Source organism: Eublepharis macularius, chromosome 5, assembly GCF_028583425.1.
Source record: "Eublepharis macularius isolate TG4126 chromosome 5, MPM_Emac_v1.0, whole genome shotgun sequence".
In the NCBI taxonomy this organism is placed as follows: domain Eukaryota; kingdom Metazoa; phylum Chordata; class Lepidosauria; order Squamata; family Eublepharidae; genus Eublepharis; species Eublepharis macularius.
In genome coordinates, this window is record NC_072794.1 from 15,734,628 (window position 1) to 15,760,810 (window position 26,183).

The 26,183-nt window shown below is 44.6% G+C and overlaps 1 protein-coding gene across 1 annotated transcript; it reads left to right on the forward strand.

Moving 5' to 3' along the window:
* Positions 1 to 24,241, forward strand: RAB11B (RAB11B, member RAS oncogene family). The gene is made up of 5 exons (XM_054979223.1): positions 1 to 175; positions 14,413 to 14,608; positions 16,932 to 17,125; positions 17,904 to 17,984; positions 20,345 to 24,241. The coding sequence occupies exons 1-5, from the start codon at positions 136 to 138 to the stop codon at positions 20,488 to 20,490; spliced, it is 657 nt and encodes a 218-aa protein (XP_054835198.1). The 5' UTR covers positions 1 to 135; the 3' UTR covers positions 20,491 to 24,241.
* The last annotated feature ends 1,942 nt before the right edge of the window (positions 24,242 to 26,183 follow it).

Below are 26,183 nucleotides of genomic sequence, written 5' to 3' on the forward strand. Positions count from 1 at the left end.
CCGCCCTCCGCTTGCCTCGGTGCCTGTCAGCGAAGGGATCGGCCCGGCTCGGCCCGGCCTAGTCCGGCCTCCTCAGCGGGGTGGAAACCGGAGAAGAACAGACCCGGTGAGACAAGGAGCGAAGGCCGTGTCGCCATGGGAACCCGCGACGACGAGTACGACTATCTCTTCAAAGGTAGGACTGGGCACCGAGGGAGGGGCATTCCTGGTCCCCATTAGAGTTGCCAATCTCCAGGTGGTGGCTGGGGAAGTCTCGTAATTACAAGTGATCTCCAGGCCGCAGGGGTCAGTTCCCCTAGGGAAAATGGCTGCTTTGGAGGGGGGAACTGTATGACATTATACCTCACCCTCTCTGAACCTTGTCCTCTCCAGGCTCCACCCCTCCAAATCTCCAGGAATTTCCCAACTAGGAGCTGGCAACCCTAATTTCCCGCTTGAGAAAGAAGGGGGGGTCAGAGAGGGAGGCGGCTAATAAGTTGATGGAGGAGGGCTGTAAATACGAGAGGGGGTGTGTGGGTAAGGGAGGGGGCGGGATCAAGGTTGGGGTGAAGTATGAGGGGGATCTTGGGGGAGCTGGGAAAGGGAGTATGGCATGAAAAAGTATTTAGAAAGACCATGGAATGCTGACGGGGACCTCTGGAAAGCAAGAGCGACCTGGAAGAGGAGGGACTTGTGGGATGGAAGGCCCCTGGAGCTGGGGAGGGAATTTGGAAAACGGGGTCTTCTAAAAAAGAGTGGGGATTTGGGAGGCTTGGGGACCAAGAGACCATGGAGCTCTTGGAAAGTTGGAGCGTGGGCATGGGGAAGGAGTCGCCAAATCAGAATGGGAAATAGGGGTTTGGGAGGGGGTCTTGGAAGAAGGGATCGTGTAGAGGTTGGAAAAGGGGACGTTGTGGGAACTGGGAAATGAGAAGGGGGCTTGGAGAGGAAGCGTGGTGGGAAGGGAGTGGAAAAATGGGGGGCTGCAGAAGGAGGCGGTGGACAGGGACCTAGAAGGCTAGAATAGGATAGGGTATTGAGAAGCTAGGAAAATTGGGGAGGGGTGTTAAATGGCAGTTTAGGAAGGTGAGAGGAGGGCAGTAGGATGGAAGTGGGCGCTTGGAAAGGGCATGAGAACAGCAGTGGGAGTTGTGATTAAAACCAGTGGGGGAGGGTATGGGGAACAGGTTGGTTATCTACATCCTTAGCTCTTATCCAAACTTCCTGACTACTGGCCTCCTTGGAGGCATATGTGAGAAATGAGGAGGGTGTGTGTGAAGGTTTAGTGGGTTTGACAGAGTTTGCTGTGTGTGAATTTGCATGTATGCATGGAGAGGGTGTTATGTGGGGATGACAGTGGGTGGCCGGTTTTGTAAGGAGCTTGAGGGTGGGTTGCAGCCTTTTGGGAAAAAGAAATGGGATGGGAAGAGACGTAGGCTGGAGTTGGTGGTGTGTGGAAACTGCTGGAGTTTGAAATGGGTGCAAGAGGGTTGAGCAGCCTCCAATTCCTTTGAATTTTTGTCCTGTTACTCCTGAGATAATTTACAAGGAGTGGCTGGGGAGGAGACTCTGGGGCTGGCTATTGAGGGGCTTGATGAACAGCCTATAGAAGGGGCTTGGGTGGGAGATTTGGTGCTGAGAGTGGTACAGGCATAACAGAATGGCATGTGTGGAGACATAAATGGGTGGGTGGGGGTGCTGTGCTAGGGAATAGTTGTGGGTCTGAGTGGAGGGTGATGGCTGTTGGGGAAACTAGGGTGGGCTGGCATAACCATCCCCTCTCCTGATGTATTTAAGCATAGATGTGTTTGGGTATTGGTGACTTTTTGTATTTACAAATAAATGATGCTTTGTCCCAAGGGTTGGGGGTGTTGAGCAATATGAGATGCTTCCAGTCCTCCTCAAATTACCTGCTTTCTCTGTTCTATCCCCAGGAATTCCCCTTCCTTCCAAAAGTCACACCTTCATATTTCCTCAGCCACCCTCAAAACCATTACAGTAAAAGGGTTCCTCTCCTGCCCCTCTCCCTTTTGTACCTCTTCCAGAAAAAGAGGTTCATCATCCCTTTGCCATAGATTAACTCTGGATCTCCTTTCTTCTCCCCATAAAGCTAAGATCTTGATTTCAGAATTTCATGTCAACTTGCTTTCTCTTGTCCTATAGGAATGCTGATCATAGGTGTTCACATTCAGTGCTGCTAGCAAACTAGTCACAGCTTGTGCATTGGGTTGTGTGTATTTGTCTTGGGCGTTGGAGTTTGAGTTTGCCTTTCCAAAACCGTCACCTGACAGTGTGAAACTGGGTAAGGTATCACAGAGGAGGAGTGGATGGAGCAGTTTTATTTATGCATTTGCATCTGCAACCTCTGAGATAGCCAGCTTTGTGCAGTAATGGTCATCCTGTCAGCTCTTGAGTTATAATTTGCATTGGGTGTTAACCTTCCAGGATCAATATTGTTGACCTGGGACTCTTGTCAACATAGGCAGGAAAGCTGCTCATGAGCTATTGAAAGGTTACACAGCAGGGATGTGGCTCAGTCCTTTAACTGCTATTTAATTCTTATTTAAAAGTCCTCTCAAATGTCCTTATACGGGACTTGGAAAGTATTTGTGAGAAGCAGCTGTACTTTGGGGTCTGGGATTGCTACAAAAGGAAGATGCAGGAACAACCCCTCCTCTCAACTTAACTTTGTTTAGCTTGCTCCACAAAGCCAAACACTGTCTACTAGTTGTGTGTGGAAACCCACTGAGTTCCTGGTGACTCCCTTTTCCCCTTTGTTTTTGCCATTCCCAAGTGGGACATCACAAAGAATCTGGATAGGAAGTTTTGCTAGCTGTCTTTTAAAAATATGGGGCTTTTAAACAAATTACACCGAAAGGCAAAAATTTAAGCATCAAAGATTAATTAAAGAAGCAAAAAAAAATTATGGACCTCAGTCTGTGAGTTAAGTATAGATTTCCAAAACTGTTTAAAAGGTTTCCGAATGATGATAAACTTTTGTTTACATTGAATGATGGGAGACAAATGGACATGTTCAGTTTAGCTAGGTTCATAATTTTCCAGATATTTTAAACCCATTTTCTAACTGACAGATTTTTAGAAACATACCAGATTTTGGCAATCATTATTTTCCACAGCTGTCAACAAATTAACAATCATTGATTGCCTGGCTGAAATTGGTCATAACATTTTGCATATATACTTAACACTGTTTTTAGGTTCTTATAGGCCTGTCATATGGTCAACTATTGAAAACTTTTGTCCATAAATTGAAGACAACTAGAGATGTCCACAACATGTGGAGATGGTGTGCATTTCCATCCGCTTTATCCTTAAAAGATTTAATCTGAAGTGGGTGGCTAGCTGTATAGACCTGCTGTGGCCAGTGTGATACATTGCTTGGAGCTCTCTTTAAAGCAGCCTCTGTTTGTTTCATATCAAGTGGACAGTTGTTGGGTAACTGTGGACAAGTCGTTCTCCTATAAAATGGGCATAGTAGTGACACATGAGATCAAGTGTTAAATGTATTTTGTTTTTTAAATGCTTCTTTGCCCACCGGGTTGGTTATGTTGCTCGTGTTGGTCCTTTCTACTGACAATCTAAGTTTTCAAAAGGACAAGCGTTGATGTTCTTTTCTGTTCAGAGAGAGACTTGCTAGGCCAAGGCCAGAAGATTGCATTCTAGGCTGACTTCCTCATCAGGATTCTCTTCTTGCGCAGCTTGGTGTGTGGCACAAGGGGGGTGGGGCAGGATGTACTGGGTCAAAGTTCCTATAGGCAGGGAATAAAACATGCTGCAGGGCATGAGTGAATGAACTGAGACACAATGCCTAGTAGCCAGTCAGGCCTGTGGGAAAATTCTTTGCCAGTCCAGATATGTGTCTCTTGTATCTGTTGATCCAGTTAAATATTAGTTTTAGAGATGCTCAAGGTGGGATGGGAAACAGCTGTTTCAGATAAATGGCTTCTCGCTGGTAAACAGCCCTGCAGAGGCATAGGTGCTTACCTGCTTTATTGTCAAACTCCCATTGCTTTGGTTAAATGCTACCCCTCTCTTGCATTTCCTCCCGAAAGCCTATTTGTATTTAAAGGTCCTGGGCTGGATCCTGTGGATTTGTTCTGCGAGCAGCGGCACTTTCTTGTGGCAGAGGGAGCCTTCCTCTGGACCAAGATGGTAGGAAAGCATCACTTCTAGAACAGGATCCAGTCCTCGCCTGCTTCCCAGAAGGCACCCGGGTTGTACTTTGTGCTTCCATTGGAACAATGATGAATGTACAAAGAGCCCTTGATGCTAACTGCAGGCAGCCCTGGTTTGGCATGGAGCTCGTAAGCTTGGAAGTGCATTTTTGGTCAGCCTTGTGGGATTGTATCAGAAGCCATATTGAGGGTGGAGAACACTGAATTAGAAGGTAACTTGGAGGCTCCAATTGGTGCAAAATGCTGCAGCTCTACTATTATCAGGAGTGGGCAGGAGCTTGAACATCCATCCTACAGTCACTCCACTGGCTACCTATCAGTTACCGTGCTCAGTTCAAGGTAATGGTTATTACATACAAAGCCCTTCACGGCCTTGGTCCAGCATACCTGTGGGACTGCCTCTCTCCCTATGTCCCTCCATGGCAGCTTCGCTCATCTGAACAGGGTCTCTTGAAGGTGCCAGCCTGTACATGGGCGAAATCAACAGCAGCCCATACACGGGCTTTCTCTGTGGTGGTCCCTACCCTGTGGAATGGCCTGCCTGAGGAGGTCAGGAGAGCCCCCACCCTTCTGGCTTTCTGCAAACAATGCAAAACTGAATTATTCAAAAAAGGCCCTTTTTCTCAGTTAAGAGGGTGGTATTGTAGGAAAGGGATCCCAGATGTTTCGCTAATGAGTTAGAAACCATAAATTTCACCATTATGTTGCCTTACATATTATCTGTTGTTTTAAATATGTACCCCTATATCCTACGTGTGGTTTATGTTGTTCAATGTAAGTCCTAGAATTGATTATGTTCTGTTTTAGCAATTCCTCAGCCTCGTACTGGATCCTTGCTAATACTATATCTTTGTAAACTTATATTCTTTTACCCCATGACATTGTTGATGGAAATGTTCTTGATACTGAATGGAAATGCTTGCCCTTGTCCTTTCCACTAATTGTACTAATCTCACACTATGTAATCCGCCTTGAGTCTCAGTGAGAAAGGCGGAATATAAATAAACAAGCCAACTATCACTTGCTGTAGCAACCATTAGAGTGCCAGAAAAATAAGGGCACGGCCACAGCTTGGTCTAAGGCCTCATCCCTGGCATGTCCAGTTAAAGGACTGCAGATAGCAGGCAAAAACCCTGAGACCTTGAAGAGTGACTGCTAGGGGAAATCATGCTGGGTTTGTTGAACTAATAGTTTGAATCTGTAGAAGACAGCTTCATATGGTCAAAAGCACAGAATGTAGTACTGAAAGCCATAGCTCAGTTTTCACCCTAAAATCAAACTTGTAGAAGTTGTTGTTACTATTAACATTTGTATAGCACAACACTTAAGAGTACAACATAACAGATCCTTGCCTCTAGGAGTTTGCTGTCTGAAATAAGGTAAAGGAGGGGGAAGGAGATGTTTTCATTGCAGTCACATGTGGTTCGGCTTGAATTCACTATGGAGGAGGACGAAAGGGTTGTGCCAAATATGCTTGGGAGTGTGTGGGCAATGCCTGCTGAAATCTCTTTTTTTTTTTGAAAAATTTTTTATTGGGTTAGAGCATTATTATTTTTACATTACATTCAATTTTCCCCTAATTTTTCGTTTCTAACCCCCTCCCTTTCCCCCCCTTTTGTTGACTTCCAACAGCTTTCCCACCCTCTGTCCCTTTTCCCTTACTTCTATAAAATTCATCTGTCTAAAACAAATATACATTCTCCATTATATTAAGCAGTACATCTTTAACTCCTTTACTTATTATACACCCAAACCGTACGTCTTTAGATAACCAATTTATCCCATTTTCCAGTTTTGAATATTTCTATATATCATAAACCTATACATCGTAAACCATAAAAATTTCCCACATTTAAATCAAACAATTTGATTTATTCTCTATATATTACTCATTTCATCTTTTTATGGTAATTCTATCTAACTTATCACATAATCAATCAATTTAACTCTTCTATGCATTCAGTTTGGTGCATATAAATCTTATCAGAGAAAGAAAATATTGTTAGTTACTCAATCCTCATGTTTAAACCTTATCATTAATTATTCTCTATCAGTATTCTATCACTTAATCTTTACATATCTATATATATCTCGATCAATTAATCTAACTGCTTATAAATTCACATTTCTCTTCCTCCCCCGGTAAAGTCACCCCTCTCTTTTATACTTTTATTATACTTCAGTAGTTCTCAAACTGCCACAGTTTTCCTCCCACCTCCCATTTCTTCTCCAGATATTGTTTCAGCTTCTCCCAGTCTGTGTTAAACTGCCCTGAGTCCAGATCTCTCAGTTTTCTTGTCATCTTGTCCATTTCAGCCATGTACAGCAATTTGTAGATCCAATCTTCAATAGTTGGCACTTCTTGTACTTTCCATTTCTGCGCATACAAAAGTCTAGCTGCTGCAGTCATATAAAATATCATCGTCCTATGATGGGCTGGAATTCCCTCCATTCCCAAGTTTAGCAGCAGGAGTTCTGGGTTCTTATTTATTTGAAACTGTAAAATTTCACTCATTTCTCTTATTATTTCCCCCCAGAACTGCCTAGCTACCTCACACGACCACCACATATGATAGAGGGAGCCCTCATGTTTCTTACATTTCCAGCATTTGTTAGATGTATTCAAATTCCCTAGCGCAATCTTCTTTGGTGTCATGTACCAACGATAGATCATTTTGAAAATGTTCTCTTTAATATTAATACATGTCGTTGTCTTCATTGTAGTTTTCCACAAGTATTCCCATGCCTCCATTGTTATTTCTTTATTAAAGTTTATAGCCCATTTCACCATCTGTGTTTTAACTATCTCATCCTCAGTATACCATTTCAACAGTACTTGATATACCTTGGATATTCTTTTCTTGTCTTCTTTAAGAAGGGTCTGCTCTAGTTCCGAGTTCTCTGTTCGTATGCCCCCTTTTGCAAAGTCCGAGTTGTATAAGTCTCTAATCTGTCTATACTGAAACCAATCATAGTTAGGTGATAGTTCCTCTTGCGTCTTTATTCTAAGTTTAGATACTTCAATCTTAGTTATTTCTTTGTACGTTAAACATTGTTGTTCATTATCCACAGCTCTCGGATCTATCACCTCATATGGAACCACCCACAAGGGGGTTCCTTCTTGTAAGTAAGTTCTGTACTTCTTCCAGATTGTATATAGACTTCTCCTTACAAAATGATGCAGGAACATCGAGTTGACCTTTACTTTGTCATGCCATAGGTATGCGTGCCATCCAAAAATTTTTTTATATCCCTCTAGGGCTAATAGTTTCTTATTCTTTAATGTCATCCAGTCTTTTAGCCAAACTAGGCAGATTGCATCATGGTAAAGTCTCAGATTGGGCAGTTGCATTCCGCCTCTCTCCTTTGCATCTTGTAGAACTTTTACTTTCACTCGAGGCTTCTTGCCTGCCCAAACAAAATCTGATATTTTCCTCTGCCATTTTTCAAATTGTTTAGAGTCTCTGATGATTGGTATTGTCTGTAACAAAAACATTACTCTTGGTAACACGTTCATCTTAACTGCTGCAATCCTGCCCAACCATGACAAATTCAGTCTATTCCACTTGATCAAGTCTCTCTCTATCTGAGTCCATAATTTTTCATAATTATTCTTGAACAAATCTATATTTTTTGCAGTCAGCTCAACTCCCAAATATTTCACTTTACTAGTTACTTCACAGTCCGTTGTTTCCATTAACAATTGTTGTTTCTGCTTAGTCATGTTTTTACATAGTATCTTTGACTTCTTTTTGTTAATGAAGAAACCTGCCAAATCACCAAACTCCTTGATCTTATCTATCACTTTTGGCATGTTCTCCAATGGATCTTCTACAATTAACATTATGTCATCTGCAAATGCTCTAACCTTGTATGAATAGTCCTTTATTTTTATTCCTCGTATTTCCTCATCTTGTCGTATTTGTATCATCAGAATCTCCAATACTAAAATGAACAACAATGGAGATAACGGGCAACCTTGTCTTGTTCCTTTACTAATCGTCAATTTCTTGGTCAATTCATCATTCACTACAATTGCTGCAGTCTGGTCTCTATAAATTTCTTTAATTGCTCTGATGAATCTTTCTCCCAATTGTAGCTTTTCCATAGTGGCAAACAAAAAGTCCCAGTTTAAATTGTCAAACGCTTTTTCAGCGTCTACAAAGAAGAAACCAACCTCTTTATCACAACGCTTGTCATAGTATTCAATAGCATTGATCACTGTCCTTAAATTGTCTCTTATTTGTCTGTCCGGCAAAAAGCCTGCTTGTTCTTCCTCTATGACTTCCGAGAGCCACCCCTTCAGTCTCTCCGCCAATATCTTCGCAAAAATTTTGTAATCATTGTTAAGTAATGATATAGGCCTGTAATTTTTCACGTTAGTCAGATCTTGGCCCTCTTTTGGGATCAATGATATATTCGCTTCGCTCCAAGTGTCTGGAATTCTTTGATCCCTGAAAACTCCGTTCATCACCTCTTTTAGGAATGGTGCCAGTTCGTTGGCCATTGTCTTATAAAATTTAGCCGTAAGTCCATCTGGCCCTGGCGCCTTTCCTAGATTTGCGGATTGTATTGCCTTACTTATTTCTTCATCAGTTACTTCACTGTTCAACTTGTTTCTCCAAGCTTCCGAAATCTCTGGAAGTTTAGTTTTCTCCAAATATGATGCTATTGATTCTTTGGTTACTTCTTTTTTATTATACAGCTTCGCATAGAATTTATAGAAGGCTCTACTAATGGTAGTCTGCTCCAGGTACGTTTTATTTTCTTCACAGATTTTATTTATTATTTTCTTTTCCCTTTTCTTCTTCAATTGCCATGCCAAATATTTCCCAGGTTTATTAGCACCCTCAAAGGCTTTTTGATTCAGTCTTTTAAGGTTCCACTCCAATTCTTTATTACTCATTGCTGTTAACTGTTCTTGAAGAATTTTGATTTCCTGATGTATTTTCTTTTTCCCTGGTCTCTTTTTTAACTGTGCTTCTTTGGCCTTTATTTTCTCCTCAATCTCTTGTCTCTTCTCCTCTTTCTTTTTCCTTGCTCTGCCATTTAAGTCCATTAGTATGCCCCTTACAACCGCCTTGTACGCGTCCCAAACTTTACTGGTTGGTACTTCTTTATTCACGTTGTATTGTATAAAAAACTTAGTCTCTCTTCTCAATGTTTCCATATTCTCACTTTCCTGTAACAAGTCCTCATTTATTCTCCAGGCTTTCCTTTTTCTCCTTTTTCCAAATTTCCACATAATTGGGTTGTGATCTGAGCCTACCATCGGCATTATTTCTACCTCCTTAGTCCATAACGCTAAGTCCTTTGAGGCCCAGATCATATCAATTCTTGATAATGTAAGATGCCTTGCAGAATAAAAAGTAAACTGTCTGGTTTTAGGATATTCTCTCCTCCATACGTCTTCGAGAGTCTCTTGTTGAATCAACTCAAAAAAAAGCTTTGGCAATAGTCCTCTTTTCTTTTGTGCTTTTGTAGTCTTTTTGTCTAGTTCCAAATCTGTCACTCCATTGAAATCTCCAGCAAGAATTATCTGGTCATATACAAGATCGTCTAGGTGCTTCCTTAAGTCCTCAAAGAAGCTTTCCTTTGCACCGTTAGGTGCATAAAGTCCGACTACCAACACTCTCTTTAAGTTCCAATTACATTCCACTGCTACAAATCTAGCTTCCACATCTCTCATAACAAGTTTTGGCTGCAGCTCCTCTTTTATATACAACACCACTCCTCTTTTTTTCTTGTTGGAAGCCGCTACAAATTCTTTGCCCAATTTTCCAGATTTTAAATATTTTACATCCTGTTTTCTAATATGGGTCTCCTGCAAACAAACAATATCACATTTTTGTTTTAATAGCCAATGAAAAATATTTTTTCTCTTATTCGGTGAGTTTAGTCCATTTACATTCCAAGATAATACTTTACACTCCATATTCATGGTTTTGTTGGTAAGTCTTTTTCATTGTCCTTGATAAATCTCTCCATCTCCCGCTCAGATCTGATGCGTTTTTTTGCCCCTCCAAACTCAAAGGACACTCCTTCCGGTAACTCCCATCTGTACCTGATATTCATGTCCTTCAAAGTCTGAATTAGCACTCTATATTTTTTCCTGTCCAATAACACTGATCTGGGCAGTTCCTTCATTATAATAATCGTCTTGCCATCAATCTCCAATGGATCTTGAAATTGTTTTGTCACAATCCTCTCTTTCATATTTCTAGTTGTAAACTGCACAATCACATCCCTTGGTAGTTTCCTCTGGGTTGCAATTCTCGAGTTCACACGATACGCCACATCTAGGATAGCCACAATTTCCTCCTCCTCCTTCCCCAGGTAATCAGCCAACACCTCAGTCATCTGTTCTTGCGCTGACTTCCCTTCCACTTCTGGCAGACCACGAAAACGAAGCTGCTTCTCCATGTGTTTAGTTTCTGCAACTGACATCCTCCCCTTCACCAGCCTCATCTCTGTTTGTTGCGTGTCTATTAAATTCTCCATCGCGTCTTCTACTGTTTTAACTCTCTGCTGCGTTCCTTGTAATTCACTGCTAATCGTTTCCACGCCTTTTTTCACTTCTGACAGCTCCGACTTTACTGTCTGTGTAACTTCCTTGACCTCTTTAATAAGCTCCAATTTCGTGTCCTTAAGTTCTTTCATCATGTCTATAAGTTTTTTGTCCAAATTTTCTATTGCCGATTGCCACTCTTTTTTCGACATCGTGGGGCTTGCTTTAGCTCGCTCCCACGAATCTGCTCTCTTCCTCAGCTCCGTGGCGTATAATTAAACGTTTTCCTTTTTTTTAAATGTCCCAATCTTTGCCAAAATTAATTTTTTATATCCAAAATGTCGGGCGTCTTTTCTCTATGGTTTCTCTATGTTATTGTAATCCAAGATGGCCTACTTCCTCTTCCGCTGAAGCCACGACCCTTCCACTTTCAAAGATGGCGATTCCCCACTTCCTGTCCTTTGGCAAGGGCCGCTTCCCTCCAGCCACTCTATTGTTGTTACGCACTTCCTGTCTCCCGTCTTCCCACAGCAGGTCTCGCGATGGTGTCTTTTTCCCACAGCTCCAAAACCACAGGTATTCAAAACAATAGTCCGATTTTTGTAATAACTTCTTTAAACTTAGTCTCTTTTAAAATACAACTCCTGCCGAGTCTTCACCTCCTTTTCACTAGTCTGTTGCAGTTTAAAAATCTACTTTCTTTCCTCTCTGTTTTTGTCAATCTGTCCCGTTTCAAGAGATAGCGATCTTTACCTTCTCTTCAACTTTCTCGGGTTGTAATCGCTGTTTCGATCTTAAATTCTCCTCTCGACTTCCCTCCCCGATCGAAGCTTGGGTATGTAGGTCTTATGCCAGCCGAATTGGCCCCAAAATTGCCGCAGAGATTATAGCCGACCCGTCGCAAGGTGGGACCTCAAGGATCGGGGGGGAGACTCCTTGTGTAGAGCCCCCCCTCGTCCGAGATCTAGCTCACCCTAGGGTCTTGAGCGTTCTTTGCCTGCTCTCCGCCTGAGAGCAGTCGGCCGCGGGTTATTTTCACCCCTCCGGCCGGTTAAAACGGCAATCCGGTCAGCTCCACAAATGGAGCTGCGTTAGACCTCCATGAATCCCAAACCGGAAGTCCCCATGCCTGCTGAAATCTCAGAAGCCAGAGGGTTGACTAAAGAATCATTTTCTATCTTTGGAGGCTTGAATTTCAGTGACTACCACCCTGCCGTTGGGCTGATAAAGGCAAAATGCTATACTTTTGCATATCGGTTGCAGAAAAGGTAGACTGCTTGGATGGGCAATTCTAATACCACAAAGTAGACTGGTGACAGGGAATCTGCCAACTCTTGGAGTCCTGGTTTATTGTGGTCTACTCTCATCATCGCACTGATAGCCCCACTTTAAGGCCCTTGAGCAAGATTCTGGTTTGCCTGTTAGCCTGTGCCTTGGTTGCTGTAGACCCTCAGAGGAGGGAGGGCCGCTACTAGTTCAGCAAAGTGTTACTGGGAGCAGGGGTGGCCCGCAGTGACCAGGTTGCTCTTACGCTGCAAGAACGAGTTGGCTTGGGCTTGGTTTCTGCATACAGCTTAAAGCGGTTGTTTTGACCTCTAAAACCTGGAATGCTTCGGGCCCAGGGTATCCAAATGGCTACTTGTTCTCATGCAGATCTGCTTTGCTGGAGGCCTTCTCTGGATTGGCCTAAACTTGAAACAAGGTGGCTGGTGACCCTCTATTTTGACACTGTGCCTCTGGAATACACTTCCTGCCCTTCCATGCCCTCTTTATTAAGTCTGTTTGGCACAAAGGCACCAGGCAGAAGTCTTGTTAGTTTATCAAAATCAAAAGTTAAATCAAAACAGTTTTTGGATAAACATTAAGAAGAACCGGCTTCCTTGGGAGGCTCTCCTTCTTTGGAGGTTATTAAGCAGATGCTCAGTGGCCATCTGACAGCGGTGCTCATCCTCTGAACCTCGGCAGATCATGAGAGGGAGGACAGGAAGGGTTACATCAGTGCTTAGTTCTCATGGCCCCTTCTTACATGCTCAGTGTAATGCCAATCACCACTTTGGGGTCAGGAAGCAATTTTCCCCAGGCCAGTTTGGCTAGGGATCCTGACAGTGCTTTGTCATCTTCTAGGCATGCAGTAAGGATCATGGGGTGTGTGTGGGAGGGGGGAGATAACTGTGAATTTCCTGCATTGTGCAGGGGGTAGACTAGATGATCCTAGAGGTCCCTTCCAGCCAGATAATCCTGATTCTATCAAGTACTTGGCTCAGTTGTTTTGTTCTTTGGTACTGTTTTGTATTGTTAGTTAGGTGTTGAATTGTTCTTATCTGCCTTGAGCAAGTTCACGTTTTGGATGAAATTATCTTAATGAGCGCAAGTGAATTCCAGATGCAGTTCTAGCGTGTCTTCAGTTTTGATATGCTGCCTCGCTGCCTCTGCAAGTTTGCCTTTTGAAAACTTAACTCTGTTTATAAAGGTGCTCTGGAGGAGGGAAAGGGAAAAGGAATGGGAACACCTCAGAGTTTAGCTGATTTACAGAAGCATAAGCCTTTGTGGGCTACAGCCTACTTTGTCAGATGCACATTCACTAATAATCTGATGAAGTGGGCTCTAGCCTAAGAAAGCATGTGTGTCAATAAATCTGTTCAGTTTGTTGCACTGAAAAATGGTCTTGTGGCAGTTTTAGACTAATAGAGCTATGCGTTTGTTTTCTGGAGGAGGAGGTGGAGAGATGGAAACAACTTAATCTACAGGAGCTTGGCAGAGGATCAGTGGGGACATGGTGGCGGGTGGGGGGAGGAAGCAGAGGTTTCCCAAGAAGTGATAGAAGGAGCAATGTAGTAATGGTTGAGGGTAATTAGCAGGGCGGCGATTGCACTAAGGACTGAGAAAATCACTGGAGGGAGGTGTGAGGAACATGCAGCTTCAGATGTAAAATTTCCAGACATTTTGAAGCCATGGTAAAACACAATTTTTTTTTCCAGGAAAAAAGAAAACTTTGAGAAAATCAAAATACTTACTTTCCTATCAGATCTTAATCTGTTTTGCTGTGTTAACAGCCTAAGATGCATCATTTACAACAACATATAAAATGTTATTAGTGGGCCTATTTATGGGATTTAAAATATAAATATTTAGCTTGGGTTTATTTGCAATTTTGCTTGTAGAAGAGGGAGAGAATTGCAAATGGCTGCCCCTTATGCTATCTTAGTACATTCCACTTATTCCGAAAGTGCCGAAAAACCCACAAGGAGGTTTTTTAGCACCAAAGTCCTTGGCAGTGAGGGAGAAGTTTTTCCAGAATTTTTCTGGTCTCTTTCCTCTAGGCTTCAATGTCTCTAGCAGCAGATTGTGTGTACCTTGTGGCAGGCTGAAAGTTTGGGAGGGGAATTCCTTGCTTCAGAGCTTGGGCTGCTCCTCCTGCGGAGCTTTCAGTGTAATTGGCTGCTTTGCTAACTCAAGGCCGGGCTCTGTGCTGAAGCTGCACCTTTGTCAGCTGCACTTCAGGAGCCCACTTCAGGACCCCTGAAGTGCAGCTGAGGCCTCTTGCTTTCCCTACATGTTTTTGCTGGACTGCAAGAAAGTTAGAGTAGCTAGATGGCATCCTTTCCCTCCATGCAGTGAGGTCTGTGTTCTGTTTGCCACAGTACTCTACTATGCTTTACTTTTGCCCTGCTGCATTCTCAGAAACAAATGAGTGTTGACTGTGTGTTCTTCTCCCCTTCTCTCTACCAGTCGTGTTGATTGGAGACTCGGGGGTCGGAAAAAGCAATCTCCTGTCCCGCTTCACACGTAATGAGTTCAACCTGGAGAGCAAAAGCACCATTGGCGTGGAGTTTGCCACCAGAAGCATCCAAGTGGATGGAAAGACGATAAAGGCGCAGATCTGGGACACAGCTGGCCAGGAGCGATATCGTGCCATCACCTCTGCGTAAGACACTGTCACTCATGAATTTAAGGCTGAATCAGAGGTAGAAAGTAGATTAATGTAGGGTCATGTGGCACCTGCTGTTTGTAGTGGACTTTGGTCTGGATCCAGCAAGACACTGTTGATCTCCTCCAGCAAGAGTGCCGCTTCCAGATCACTCTACACGTTTTGTCTTAGGCCCAGTCCTCTCATGCAGCCGAATGAAGTGCTTAAGTGCTCAGTGTGGTACAGTGAACTTCAGGCTGCAAGTGGGGAGGATTCCATTCTCTAAAGGTTCTCTGCATTAATAATTTCTTGTAAGTGGAAAACTAGTGATGATGGTAGCTTAGCCTTTCACACACTTTCCCTCTAATGTGAAAAATTTTATTTGCTTGGAGTTTTTAAATGCCAGAGCATTAGAAAGTTGACACCCCCACCCCTTTTCGCAGTCTGACATGCCTCAGCTCATTCTGCCGTCTCTTTCTGTTCCATGTGAAGACTAAGTCTTATTTGTTTTGGGATTGAAACAACTCTTGCTTTGTAAATTTAAAAGGTTCTCATGATCATTCTAGTGGAAATAGACCAAGCAAGGCTGAAATTGGATCACTCTAATTAAAGAATCTTAAGAGTTGTGTGGAGGAAAAAAAAGGCTATAATCCGAGGCTGGATCAGTCCTATGAGTCCTCTGCCTTCTGGGCATTATCTGTATTACTGCCTGAGCAGCTCAGTTGCCTGTCCAATTCTCCTCTCTGCTTCTTGCCCATCCAAATGGAGCTTTCTCTATCCTTGTAAACTCTGAATTGTTTGTCTTTCTGTTGCTTTCACCCAGAGAAATGAAACATTGATTTGTGAACATTCTATGACATTGTAGCAGCTTGACCAATACCTGAGAGACGCGTACAGAGACACTGGTGGCTTGTCTGGAAACCACACACCCCTCAGAGACACTTGAGGATCACAAAATGAAGAGGGAGCTTGTTAACCTTTACTCCCCAAACCTCAGCAGAGCACTTCTGTCACTCTTGTTTTGGTTCAGAGGAGTTAGCCGTTTTAGTGTGTAGTAGCAAAATAGAAAAGAGACCAGTTGCACCTTTAAGACTAACCAACTTTACTGTTGCATAAGTTTTCGAGAACCACAGTTCTCACAGATGCATCTGACGAAGAGAACCGTGGTTCTCGAAAACTTATGCTACAGTAAAGTTGGTTAGTCTTAAAAGGTGCTACTGGACTCTTTTCAGTCTTGTTTTGGTATATCTGAGACCTACATCTGAGCGTATACTCAAGCTCGGTTTAGGTAGTTCTTTTAACATTTAGCAGTGTACAGAACCTCCTAAACACCACATAGGTTCTCCAATGACGGTTTCTTTAAAAGTGAAAACAATTTGGCGTGTTCAGTCCTGTTCCTGTTAGTGTGGTAGTTAAAACTGCTGCACACTTGGCAGAATGCTAACCTTCTCTTACTCAACAACAAAATCTTATAAAATCTGCTACCTTCAAGTTCCTGCCTAGCCCACCACCCTCCCCCATTGACTGAAGCAAACTGAGCTTACTGAAAGCTAGTCTAGTGGCTTCCAGTCTCTCTTCAAGGGATGAATCCTTGCATGCAAAAAGGAAATGCTGTTAGTTCACTCTGGGTAGATGTTTTGAAGTTGTGCCAGTTCTGGGAGGGAACGGGCTGCCTTAGTTCTCTGGAAGAAAGCTTGGTCATGGCTTCTGAACAGACAGCACTTTTTGTAACATCATCTGAGAGAAGTCTTCAGTTGCAGTCCTTATGCTGAGTTACTGCTGGTTCTTGGTCCCATTTAGCAAGCTGCCTGCTATTCTTCTAAGTCTGTTTGTTTAGTTTAAAATACGTGTGGTCTGTTGGCATATTAAAAACAAAAGATATCAAAATCAACCCTGCAAGAAATTTCCAATAAATTTAAACAGTAAGGGGTGGAAAACCCCTACTAGCCATCAGTATTTGAAGGAGGGCACAGTTCCTCTTATAAAGCTTGCTGTAATCATAAAACTTGGCACTGGAAGACAGCTGGTGCCCAGTGAGTGAATATGGAACAAAACAGAGCCTGAAGTGTCCAGGCACTAGTGGTTATGTTCTTCACTTTTATCTTCTGTGCTCTCTGTGGTGGTGGGCAGACCCCTAGTTGTCATTAAAAAACAAAAGCTGTGCTAGATGTGCTGCTAATCATCCACTGTAGTGGAAATAGTGTTACTGAGATGCCTTGTTTGTGGGCTTCCTGGAAGCATTTGCTAGCCCCCATAAAGGGACAGGCTGTAGAACAAGGTGGGCATCTGGTCCTCTCCACCAAGGCCCTTTGAGGGTTCTCATTTGTCGTACTGTTTGCAGCTACTACCGTGGAGCTGTTGGTGCACTCCTAGTTTACGACATTGCCAAGCACCTGACATACGAGAATGTGGAACGTTGGCTGAAGGAGCTCCGGGACCACGCGGACAACAACATTGTCATCATGCTGGTGGGAAACAAGAGCGACTTGCGTCACCTGAGAGCTGTGCCCACAGACGAGGCCCGTGCTTTTGCAGGTTGGTTGGCCTCCGTGGCTTGGATCACTGGGTTTAGAAATGCTGCCATTTAGCCGCTGGTGTTTGCAGTAACCCTGCTTTCGGCTTTCGACTGACCATCTGAAAGGTGGTGGGAATCATGGCTCCTTGCAGGGAAGCTTTGTCTAGATTGCTGGTCATGATTTCGTTCATGAAGTGACCCTATCTAAAATCTGGGGGAGTTGGTGCACAGGAAGAGGGGAGGAAGGCTTGGCTAAAAGCAAGTCCACTAATTACAGCAATGGCGACAATCCCTGCTATTCTGACAGTGTTGCCTACGTTCTTTAGTCACAAGGGTTAAGTCCAGAGAGCTGTGCTGACGCTGAGAGTTTGGGTAGAGCAGGGAGAATTGGCTTTCTAAAAAAGCTGACTGTGACAACAAGATGCTGCAGTTCATTGATTCTGTTAATATTTACTGCCATCCATGGTGTGTGATACTTTTACAGGATAACCTGAACAAAAAAAAATGCTTAACCAAGAGGCTCAGGAACTAAGTTGGGAGGGAGGGAAGGAAGAGAGACTGACAATGGTTGCCATCAGCTGATGGCCACACCCTTAACAAAATAAAACATGTCTCAGCTTTAAATTCTTTCTCCGGTCCTTATTCCCACTTCACAAGGCTCTGGAGAATAAAGGGGGAGGGAGGAGAAATATACACCTATTGATTAAACTCCATTGTTACTTCTCTTGAGACCTTGGGAAGTTGAAAGAAATAATGCTGTCTTCTCCCTCACCTACCCTCCACCCCGCTTCTTGCCAGAAAAAAACAACTTGTCTTTCATTGAAACTTCGGCTCTTGATTCAACAAATGTAGAAGAAGCTTTCAAGAACATTCTCACAGGTAAGATCTTCAGGCAGGAGAAGCCAAATGGAAGGAGCATGTGGGAGGGAGTAGGGTGGCACGTAGAATGCAAAGTGGGGGGAACATCCTGTGGGGTAGACTCTGGGCTGTTGGCAACACCCATGCCTGTCACAGTTCTTTGGGCTTTTAATGGTTTGGCAAGCTGGGGTGATGTCATAGGGGTCACTAAAAGGGCATCTGCTTGGCATTCAGAAGGTTCCTAGGTTCAATCCCCCAGCATCTCCAGTTAAAAGGATCAGGTAGTAGGTGACATACCCAAGATCCTGGGAAGCTGCTGCCAGTCTGAGTAGAGAAGATGGACCGACCGATAGTCAGATCCAGTAGTCACAGTCTACTTATGGCAGCCCCTGCTGAGGTTTTCAAGGCAAGAGACTAATGGAGGTGGTGGGCCATTGCCTGCCTTCCTTGCTGGTCTCCCATCCAAGTATTAACCAGGGCCGACCCTGCTTGGCTTGCAAGATCTGATGAGCTGGGACTAACCTGGACTGTCCCGTTCAGGGCCAGAGCAGCTTACAACACATAATAAAGTAGAAATGGTATGAACGTAAAGCCAGCAGGCCAAGAACCTCCAAGACAGTTGTTCCACCTCCACCACAGCAGGGGGAGATGAGCCTAGGCAAAAACTTGTTGCTTTATTCTTGCATCTTCAGACTGTTCTCCCTGTCTCTTATTGCCCTCCATTCTTCTCTGGTGGGGTGTTCTGAGGGCACAGCAGAGAGGTTCTACAGCCTCTGAGCTGAGGCTGTCAAAGCCCTGCTTCAAGTGGCAGAGGCTTGTGTTGTGTAAAGAGTTGGTAACCAAGTGGTCTTGATTTAATGCACACATATAGTAGGGGGATTGATGTGGGGAGCCTGTGAAAGTTGCCTTACAGTGTTTGATCATTGTTCCATTGACCTCAGTATTGTTTAGAAGCACTGCCAGTTAGGTGGCTTGGAGCACAGAGATTAACTGAAGCCTGGGACCTTCGGGTATACAGAGCTCTCTCTGCTGGCTGGCTGTCTTGCCCTGAGAAGGTGAAGATATGAGGCATAGTCTGTAAGGAGGCCTTTCCTATACCTGTGAATCACACCAGCTGCTTTTCTACAAGCTCTGTGGCTGACAACGGGAGCACTTCACCTGCTAATGAAGAGCTGGTGTTTTCAGGGGAGAGTCCTTGTTTTTATTTTAATTGCGTGTACCTTGGGGACCCAGGGCCATTTGTGACTCCCTGCAGTGTGTTTACATCGTCAAAAAGAGGAAGCAAGTGTGGCTTGTGGAATATGAGAGCACCACAGTCTACGGGTCTGTCTGTTTCCAGATTATGTGATGTAGCCATCCAGCTGGAGAACACAGTGGGGCAGGGAGGACACATGTGTGTTTAGGTTTTTTCCCCACTCTGGCCTAAGCAAGTGGCTGGTCATGTGGTATGTTGTGGAACCCTCGGCTTTCTTGGAAGCTTCTTTGGAGGCCACAGTGATGGCAGAGCGCTCTGAAGATGGCTTGCCCGTTGCTACCTGTTGGCCCCAGCAGTTTGCAGCTGGACATGCATGTTGGGTCCTGGGAGCCCTTCTCAATTCACACAGAGCAGAAGCAAGGCTAGTAGATACGCAAGAGCACATTCCCTGATCCTCTGCTTCATCCACAATTCTGCTGACGACACAAAGGTTCCTTGGCAGGCAAGCTGATTATGAAGTTGTTCCCTGCAGGGGCAAAGTTTGAACTGGCTGAACTAAGACTTTCAGTATCTTGGGGGAGGTGAACTTTGTCCAGCATGTTTCACCCTCACCTGGAAATGGAAGCACAGATTCTCTTCTAAGCTTTGTATTGCAGTCTTGAGAGGGAAACAGCTGGGTTAAAAAAAAAAGTAACCCACTCATGGCTGCTTAGCTGAAAAAACACTGCACCAAGCAGTTCTGTGTCACAGCTCTCAAGACTGCAATACAAAGCTTGAATTTCAACTGCAGGGAGAGGACTGTATATTTGGATCCTCACTTGGATTAAAAAAAATATCCTGCACTTAACAGATAGGAATGATGCTAGCTTTGCCTTCCCCTGGCACAATAGCTTGCTACGTACAGGGCTTGAACCAAGGGAGGGTTGAAATGTACAATCCTCTGTGCCAATTCAGACAGTCTACTTATGTGCTTCTGCCCATTCGAATGGGCCAGAGACGTGATCTGTTCTGGGCAGGATGAATAAAAAGTCCAAATCATCAAGCAAAGAGTTTACACGCTGCATGGTGGATGCGTGAGGGATCCACGTGACCTTGTGCTGCCCTTCATTGGTGCCGATGCCCCAGCTGCTTTCTTCTGGGAAAACGCTGATCTGTACCTCAACCCCTTCTTGTCTCCTTTTTGCAGAGATCTACCGCATTGTGTCTCAGAAGCAGATTGCAGATCGGTCTGCCCACGATGAGTCTCCCGGAAACAATGTGGTGGACATCAGCGTGCCCCCCACCACCGACGGACAGAAATCCAACAAACTCCAGTGTTGCCAGAACCTGTGACCTCCTGGGGCATGTTCTTGCCTCTCATATTGCCCGTGCTTCACTTCGAAACTTGTGTGCACTCCTCCTCCAGTGTCTCCTGTCATTTGGTGACTCTCGTTTCATATTCACAACCCCACCCCACCTCTTCCCACCCATCTTAGAGGGTTACCCGTAGGGCTAGCATTTGTTTGCCTCTGGTGAATCCTGTTAGAATGTTTTTTTAAAAATTTGGGTCGAGGGGAGTTGAATTCTAAATATTGAGTTGGCAGAAGTTTGGGTTTTGGTGTCCTCTTGCTTGTGAAACACCTACCGGACCACAGTGACCACAAAACACTCTTTAACTTTCTTTTCCTTGTTATTACTTTTGGGAGTGGAAAGAGACCTTTTTTGTCATAGTGGCAAAAGAAAAACTGCTCTTGAGGCAGGGAGTTGGATTTTTCCACAAGTGCCCAAGAAATCCAAGCCAAGAAAAGACCCATACCACCAATGCTTCAGTTTTCCAGCCTGCTGGGAGAAGACCTAGGTTTAGGTTTCTACTACACACACGACGCACACATGCACCTCACAAAGATGTTCAAAAGACCTCCCCTCCCTTTTAATACACAGTTGGTCTCTCACTGTAGTTCTCCTTGCTTCCAACTCATGGAAGTGTTTACTCTCATGTTTTCCATCTCTTTGTTTTCCAGATTGGGAACAATGAAGTAAGTCTTTGCGTTACGTTTTTTGGTCCTCCCCAGTTGTGCGGAGGCTGTTTATGAAGTGGCTTCTAGTGCTTTCCCCCTTCCCTTTAGGGCCTTCAGTTAATCAACCTCCTGTACAATTAAGTGCCAGCCTAATGGCTTTGGTAGACCCTTCTTGCAGTCTGTAGAAATGACGCCGCTTTGCTCTGTAGAGAAATCTTTCCTTGGAGACCTCCCAGATTCTCTCTCTCTTCCTCTCTGCATGCTCTTCTATCCCCCGGTCTCGTTCCTCTTCCCTTCTCTTTCCTTATGTGTGCAAGCAAACAGAACTATCCCTGGAGTGAGTGTGAAGCAATATTTTTCATGCCATGTACATAACTCGCACTGGTAGGGTTCTTTACTGAAAGAGTTGTAGAGAACTTGATAACTTTTTTTGTAACACTTTAAGCATAAGCATCTTGGAGCTGATTGCTGTCTCACTTGTAGGCTGCCTCCTTTAATTCCACCCCCTCTCCCCTTGTGCTGTTACTGCTTCTCTCATCTTGTTCTCCCGAACGGTTCTTTTTCTTAAAAAATTTTTTTCTTTGCTCTAAATGATTGTATTACTTCATATGATGTACCAGAACTCTGACATCATGCAGGGCTAAAACACCATCAAACTTAAAACACAAAAACTGGATGGAAAAGGCTTTTTATCACTGTTCTTTCTCCTTTCTGTCCTCTCCCCCTCTCCAGCCATGCTTTTACTAGTTGAGAAAATCTCTGTGTCAGGTTTTCCTTGTCATCTGCTGAAGTGTTGGAATTGTGGGAGAGGGATTGGCGTCCCCATGATAAATTAATGGGGAATGAGGGAATCTGTAGTGGCTGCCTACTAGCACTTGAGATTTTTATTTTGGAAGGTTGAATCCTGCTTCCTAAACTATGGCTTGTTTGCTGCAAAAGTGTGTGTGTGGGGAGCATATATATTTATGTAGGCTTGGGTGCAGGATAGGTACTACCTGCTGTTTTCATGGCTGGATTGGAGAAAAAATTCTTTTGGCAGTCAAGCAAAATTAATTCCATTTAGTTCTATTGCTCATCTGGTTTTGCAGTCTTTTTAGGCCTGTAGGAATGAGTATTGGACGATGCGCCTTGCCTTTATCCCGTGTTCCCATTGGGGAGGTTAACTGTTTGGCTGGTCGGGAGCAGTCTCTTGGGAAGGAAACAGCTGGCTCTCCTGTCCAGCCAGGCTGAAACAGGAGATGTTCCCTGTCCGGGTTTCGTGGCCTGCCTGTTGAGTCATAATGCACAAGAGACCCAGAGGAGTGAGTTAATGGTGTTGTTCACCCAGGCTGCAGAGTGGCACTGCAGACTGGCCAAGGGCTTCTTCTTGGTTTGATGATAAATCCTCTTGGGGTGGGAGGCAAGGAGAGAGCTCTGAGCAGCATCAGCTTTAATCTCCACAGCGGCTGCTTTGACCTTCCTAGCTGTCTTTTCATTGGCAGGCAACAGCGTCTCCCGGGACGATTCACTTCCAGCTGGCAAAAGGGTTGTTGATGCAGTTAAGTCTTGTGTGTGTCTCCATCCCATGAAGAATTTGCTTTTTTCCTATGGCCTGGTCTACACCCCCTCCCCAACACAGCTATAATTGGGGAAGAAAATACAGTTGCATTTGGTCGGATGTACAGTAGATGCAGACTCCCTGTCCCTTCAAGGAAATCAGTCTCTGTTACAGCTTTCCAGCTCTCCCTCCTCTGGGGTGGGCTTCCACTTTACGAATCTTAAACTCTGTTCAAGAGCGGCCAGTTAAGGGGCGGTAGGGCAGGATTAAAGGGCACTAGACACCCAGCACCATTTCACATTTAACCCTGGACAGATTTGTGTTACCTAGTACTGGAGGTGAGGGGAGCTGTAGTGGTCTTTGCTGTACTGGAGAGATGATCCTGGCAAGCACATCCACACCCCTATTGCTGAAGAATAGTTCCAGGACTTCCTTAAGCGAGCATCGGGGCTTACTTGACTGCATGAGAATTACGTTGCGTCGGGGTTGGTGGGAAGCTGGTGGAAGTCACACAAGTTCTAAGCAGTGGGTGGTAGCAGAGCGAGTTGCGCTACTTGACCCCATGTTCTGCTTCTTAAACTTCAATCCCTTAGCAGTGTGTTTCTGCTGTAGTTGGCAGCCTGACCCAAGCTGGTGCAGAAGGCATAGCAGGCTGGAGGGAGCTCTCTGTCCTGCTGCACTTGGGGTGTTTTTGCTTGAGGTGAGGCTTTCCTTCAGTGGGAGACTTGCTGGGTCCCTGCAGGCCACTGACCAGGGCCTTGGGATGGAAACCTCAGGCCTAAGGAGAGAAGAACGGGACTTGTTTTCCTGTTGGTGCAGCAGTAACTGACGGGCGGAGTCCTGAATTTGGATGAGGGCTTGGTTTGTGCAGGGGAAGAGTAGGCGGGCAGGCAACAGTTGTGCCACAGTGCTCCCCCAGGTTTCTGAATTTGGCCCTCCCCAACCTTAGTCCCCTGCTCAAACTTGGCTTGAGGTGGGGGAGGAAAGCGCTTTCTGTATGTTCTCATCCCACTTCTTTCTCTTGGGCCGAATATCTTTGCCTCTCCAATATGTCCAGGCTACTCTGAGGGATCAAGGACACTCGAGCAATCCTTGGCACCCAGGAACAGGTGAAGCCCCCTTATTCTCCAGAGCAACGATCTGTTCCCATGCCAAGGAGGACAGGGTCCCAGGTCTTGTATGTAAGGCTGCTCTTTTTTCTGATGGTGACAAACCCCACAGTGATCGGGAGGGGGCAGGTAGATCCAAACGGGGGCTGGGGATACAAGGGGCTCCTTCAGCGTTACTGTGGCTTGTTGCAGGTGTGGGCAGGACTCCAGAAAGGCTGCGAGTCCTCTTCTGTGGCTTCCTCGTACAGAAGAAAAGGCCAGTAAACACTCCGCGGGTCACTGGCTGATTTTGGGCTGTCACATCAGTTTGTGGAAAAAAGATTTTTCCTCTCATTTGCTTCCCGCTGACTCTTCTGTTAAGTGCAATTTCCCTTGTAAATACTCATTTGACTTTTGTGCATGGTTATTATGTATTGTGGATATAAAGATTGCCAAACCAAGTGGTGGTGGTGTGTGTCTGTCATTCTGAAATGAGACCAGATGCAGCATACACTCTTAGCCATGGTTGTGATTCTGCCGGAACTCAGTGAAGCATGGAACTCCCTGAGAGTCTCCGATGTCTTTGTTTTTTGCGGGTAGGTGGGGAATCTAAAGCATGCTTCTAGTTCTTAAGATTATGAAGCCATGCTACTGAAATCTCAGAAACCAGGAGGAGTAGCTGAAATTAAACTGGAGGCAGGGTTGTTAGAATCAGCAAAGCCAGCATATTTCTGAGACAGGCCAGAACCTGGGTCTGCAAATACACCACTGAATCAGAGTCCACCCATTCTTAGTAAAATCCTGGCCTTAACCGGCAACTTCCTTACTGGGGGTGGGGGGTGGGGGTAGTATCAGTAGGGCTTCAGTTATCCAATCAGGTTTTTTTGGGGGGGGGCTGCTTCAGGCAGGTACATGGGGATGCATATCTTCCCCCAACAAACTCAAGAGTTTCAAATTTTGGCCCTTTTGAAGAGGAAGCATTTTAACATCACTACAGGTACTCCAAAAGTATATTATTCGCCGCTTGCTTTCGTATCCTGCTGTTCATCCCATGAGCTCTGGGGCTACATGGAGGGGATTATCGTATTTCTCAATCCCCTGAGGAATACACAACCATCACTCTCCAATCCTCAAGGCTTCAGGGGCTGTTCAGATCCAAAGCTCTCTGATCCAAGTCCAGCTGCATTCTGGCTCATCAGCGATTGCATCAAATTGTCCATTTACTGGAAGCTAAGGATAGGAGGTTTGTTAATGGACACAGAGGCTGTTGCCAATTGGTTTCTGTTATGGAGAACTGACAGCAACTTCCACCCCCCCCCAAAAGTCTTTAACAGTACTGTGCCATGCTGGGTTTGATTTTGTTTTTGAAGATGACCGTGCCTCACATTTTATACAAGAAGGTGGCATTCTAAAGTTCAGCATTTATTTTACTGGTTCAACACAGTGATACATTTTCTGGACAAACTCTGCTGCAAGTGATCATCTCTTCAAAATTATCTTCCATTTACATGTAAGCGGCTTTGACAACAGCTGTGTTAAAAGGTGGTTAGTGTACATGCTCAGAATTGGTACAGATGTGACTGGAAAGCAGCTCTTCTCAGTTGCATGCAACAAATTTTGCCAGAGGGTTTTGAACAGATCACTGATAGCCCATCAGTGTTTAAAGAGTTGCCCTTGTAAGCTTTTAAGTTCCAGAGTGGGTTGTCACTTAAAAGACCACTGTGGGACAGACAGAGCATCTGTGATGCCATCTAATAGTTTTAATGTATTTGCAGTGTGGCTTTACCATATGCTTACTCACCCATGAGCATCATTTCTGCCAGTCAACAGTGAGCTTTTTCACTAGGCCCCAACAACGTCTCCAATATTGGTGTGAAACTTCTTTTACCAGGTAAAGAAAAATGAACACTGGTCCCAGCAGCTGGCACAAAAGGAATAGGTTCTCTTGGGAGGATGGGCTAAACACAAAGCAAAACATAAGGGGCGGGAGGGAGAAGAAAGAACTCTTGCTAAAAGCGCCTACGCTTCTCAGCCCTACACAGTTGCACTCACGTACTGGCCTTGTATACAAGTCTCCTGGCCTCTTGAATGACTCAGTCCTTTCCCCTTGCTGTCTGCTGTCCTTTTCCAGAGACCCAGAAAACTGCTCCTGGAAACACCGCTGCCCCAAGAATGGGTAGAATACTATACTGGCACACTATTTCCAAATCCTTCAAACTTTTTTTTCCTATGAAGCCTTTGGCAGAACCCCTTTACAGTCCTTCCTACCTAAAACTAAGTTGTAAGAAGATTGATGGCATTTCTCCCTGCGTTTTCTATCCCATTCTGTATCTCCTTTCTCCTGTGCTCCCGTGGAGCTTACAGTCCATCTCTCTAAAGCACCATATGTGTTGCCAAGTAATA

What these genes read in the sequence shown, in the direction of transcription:
- RAB11B (XM_054979223.1), top strand. Translation starts at nt 136, where the DNA reads ATGGGAACCCGCGACGACGAGTACGACTATCTCTTCAAAG. An exon ending in CGAGGCCCGTGCTTTTGCAG is followed by an intron (nt 17,126 to 17,903) that starts GTTGGTTGGCCT and finishes GCTTCTTGCCAG; the next exon opens with AAAAAAACAACTTGTCTTTC. An exon ending in TTTCAAGAACATTCTCACAG is followed by an intron (nt 17,985 to 20,344) that starts GTAAGATCTTCA and finishes TCCTTTTTGCAG; the next exon opens with AGATCTACCGCATTGTGTCT.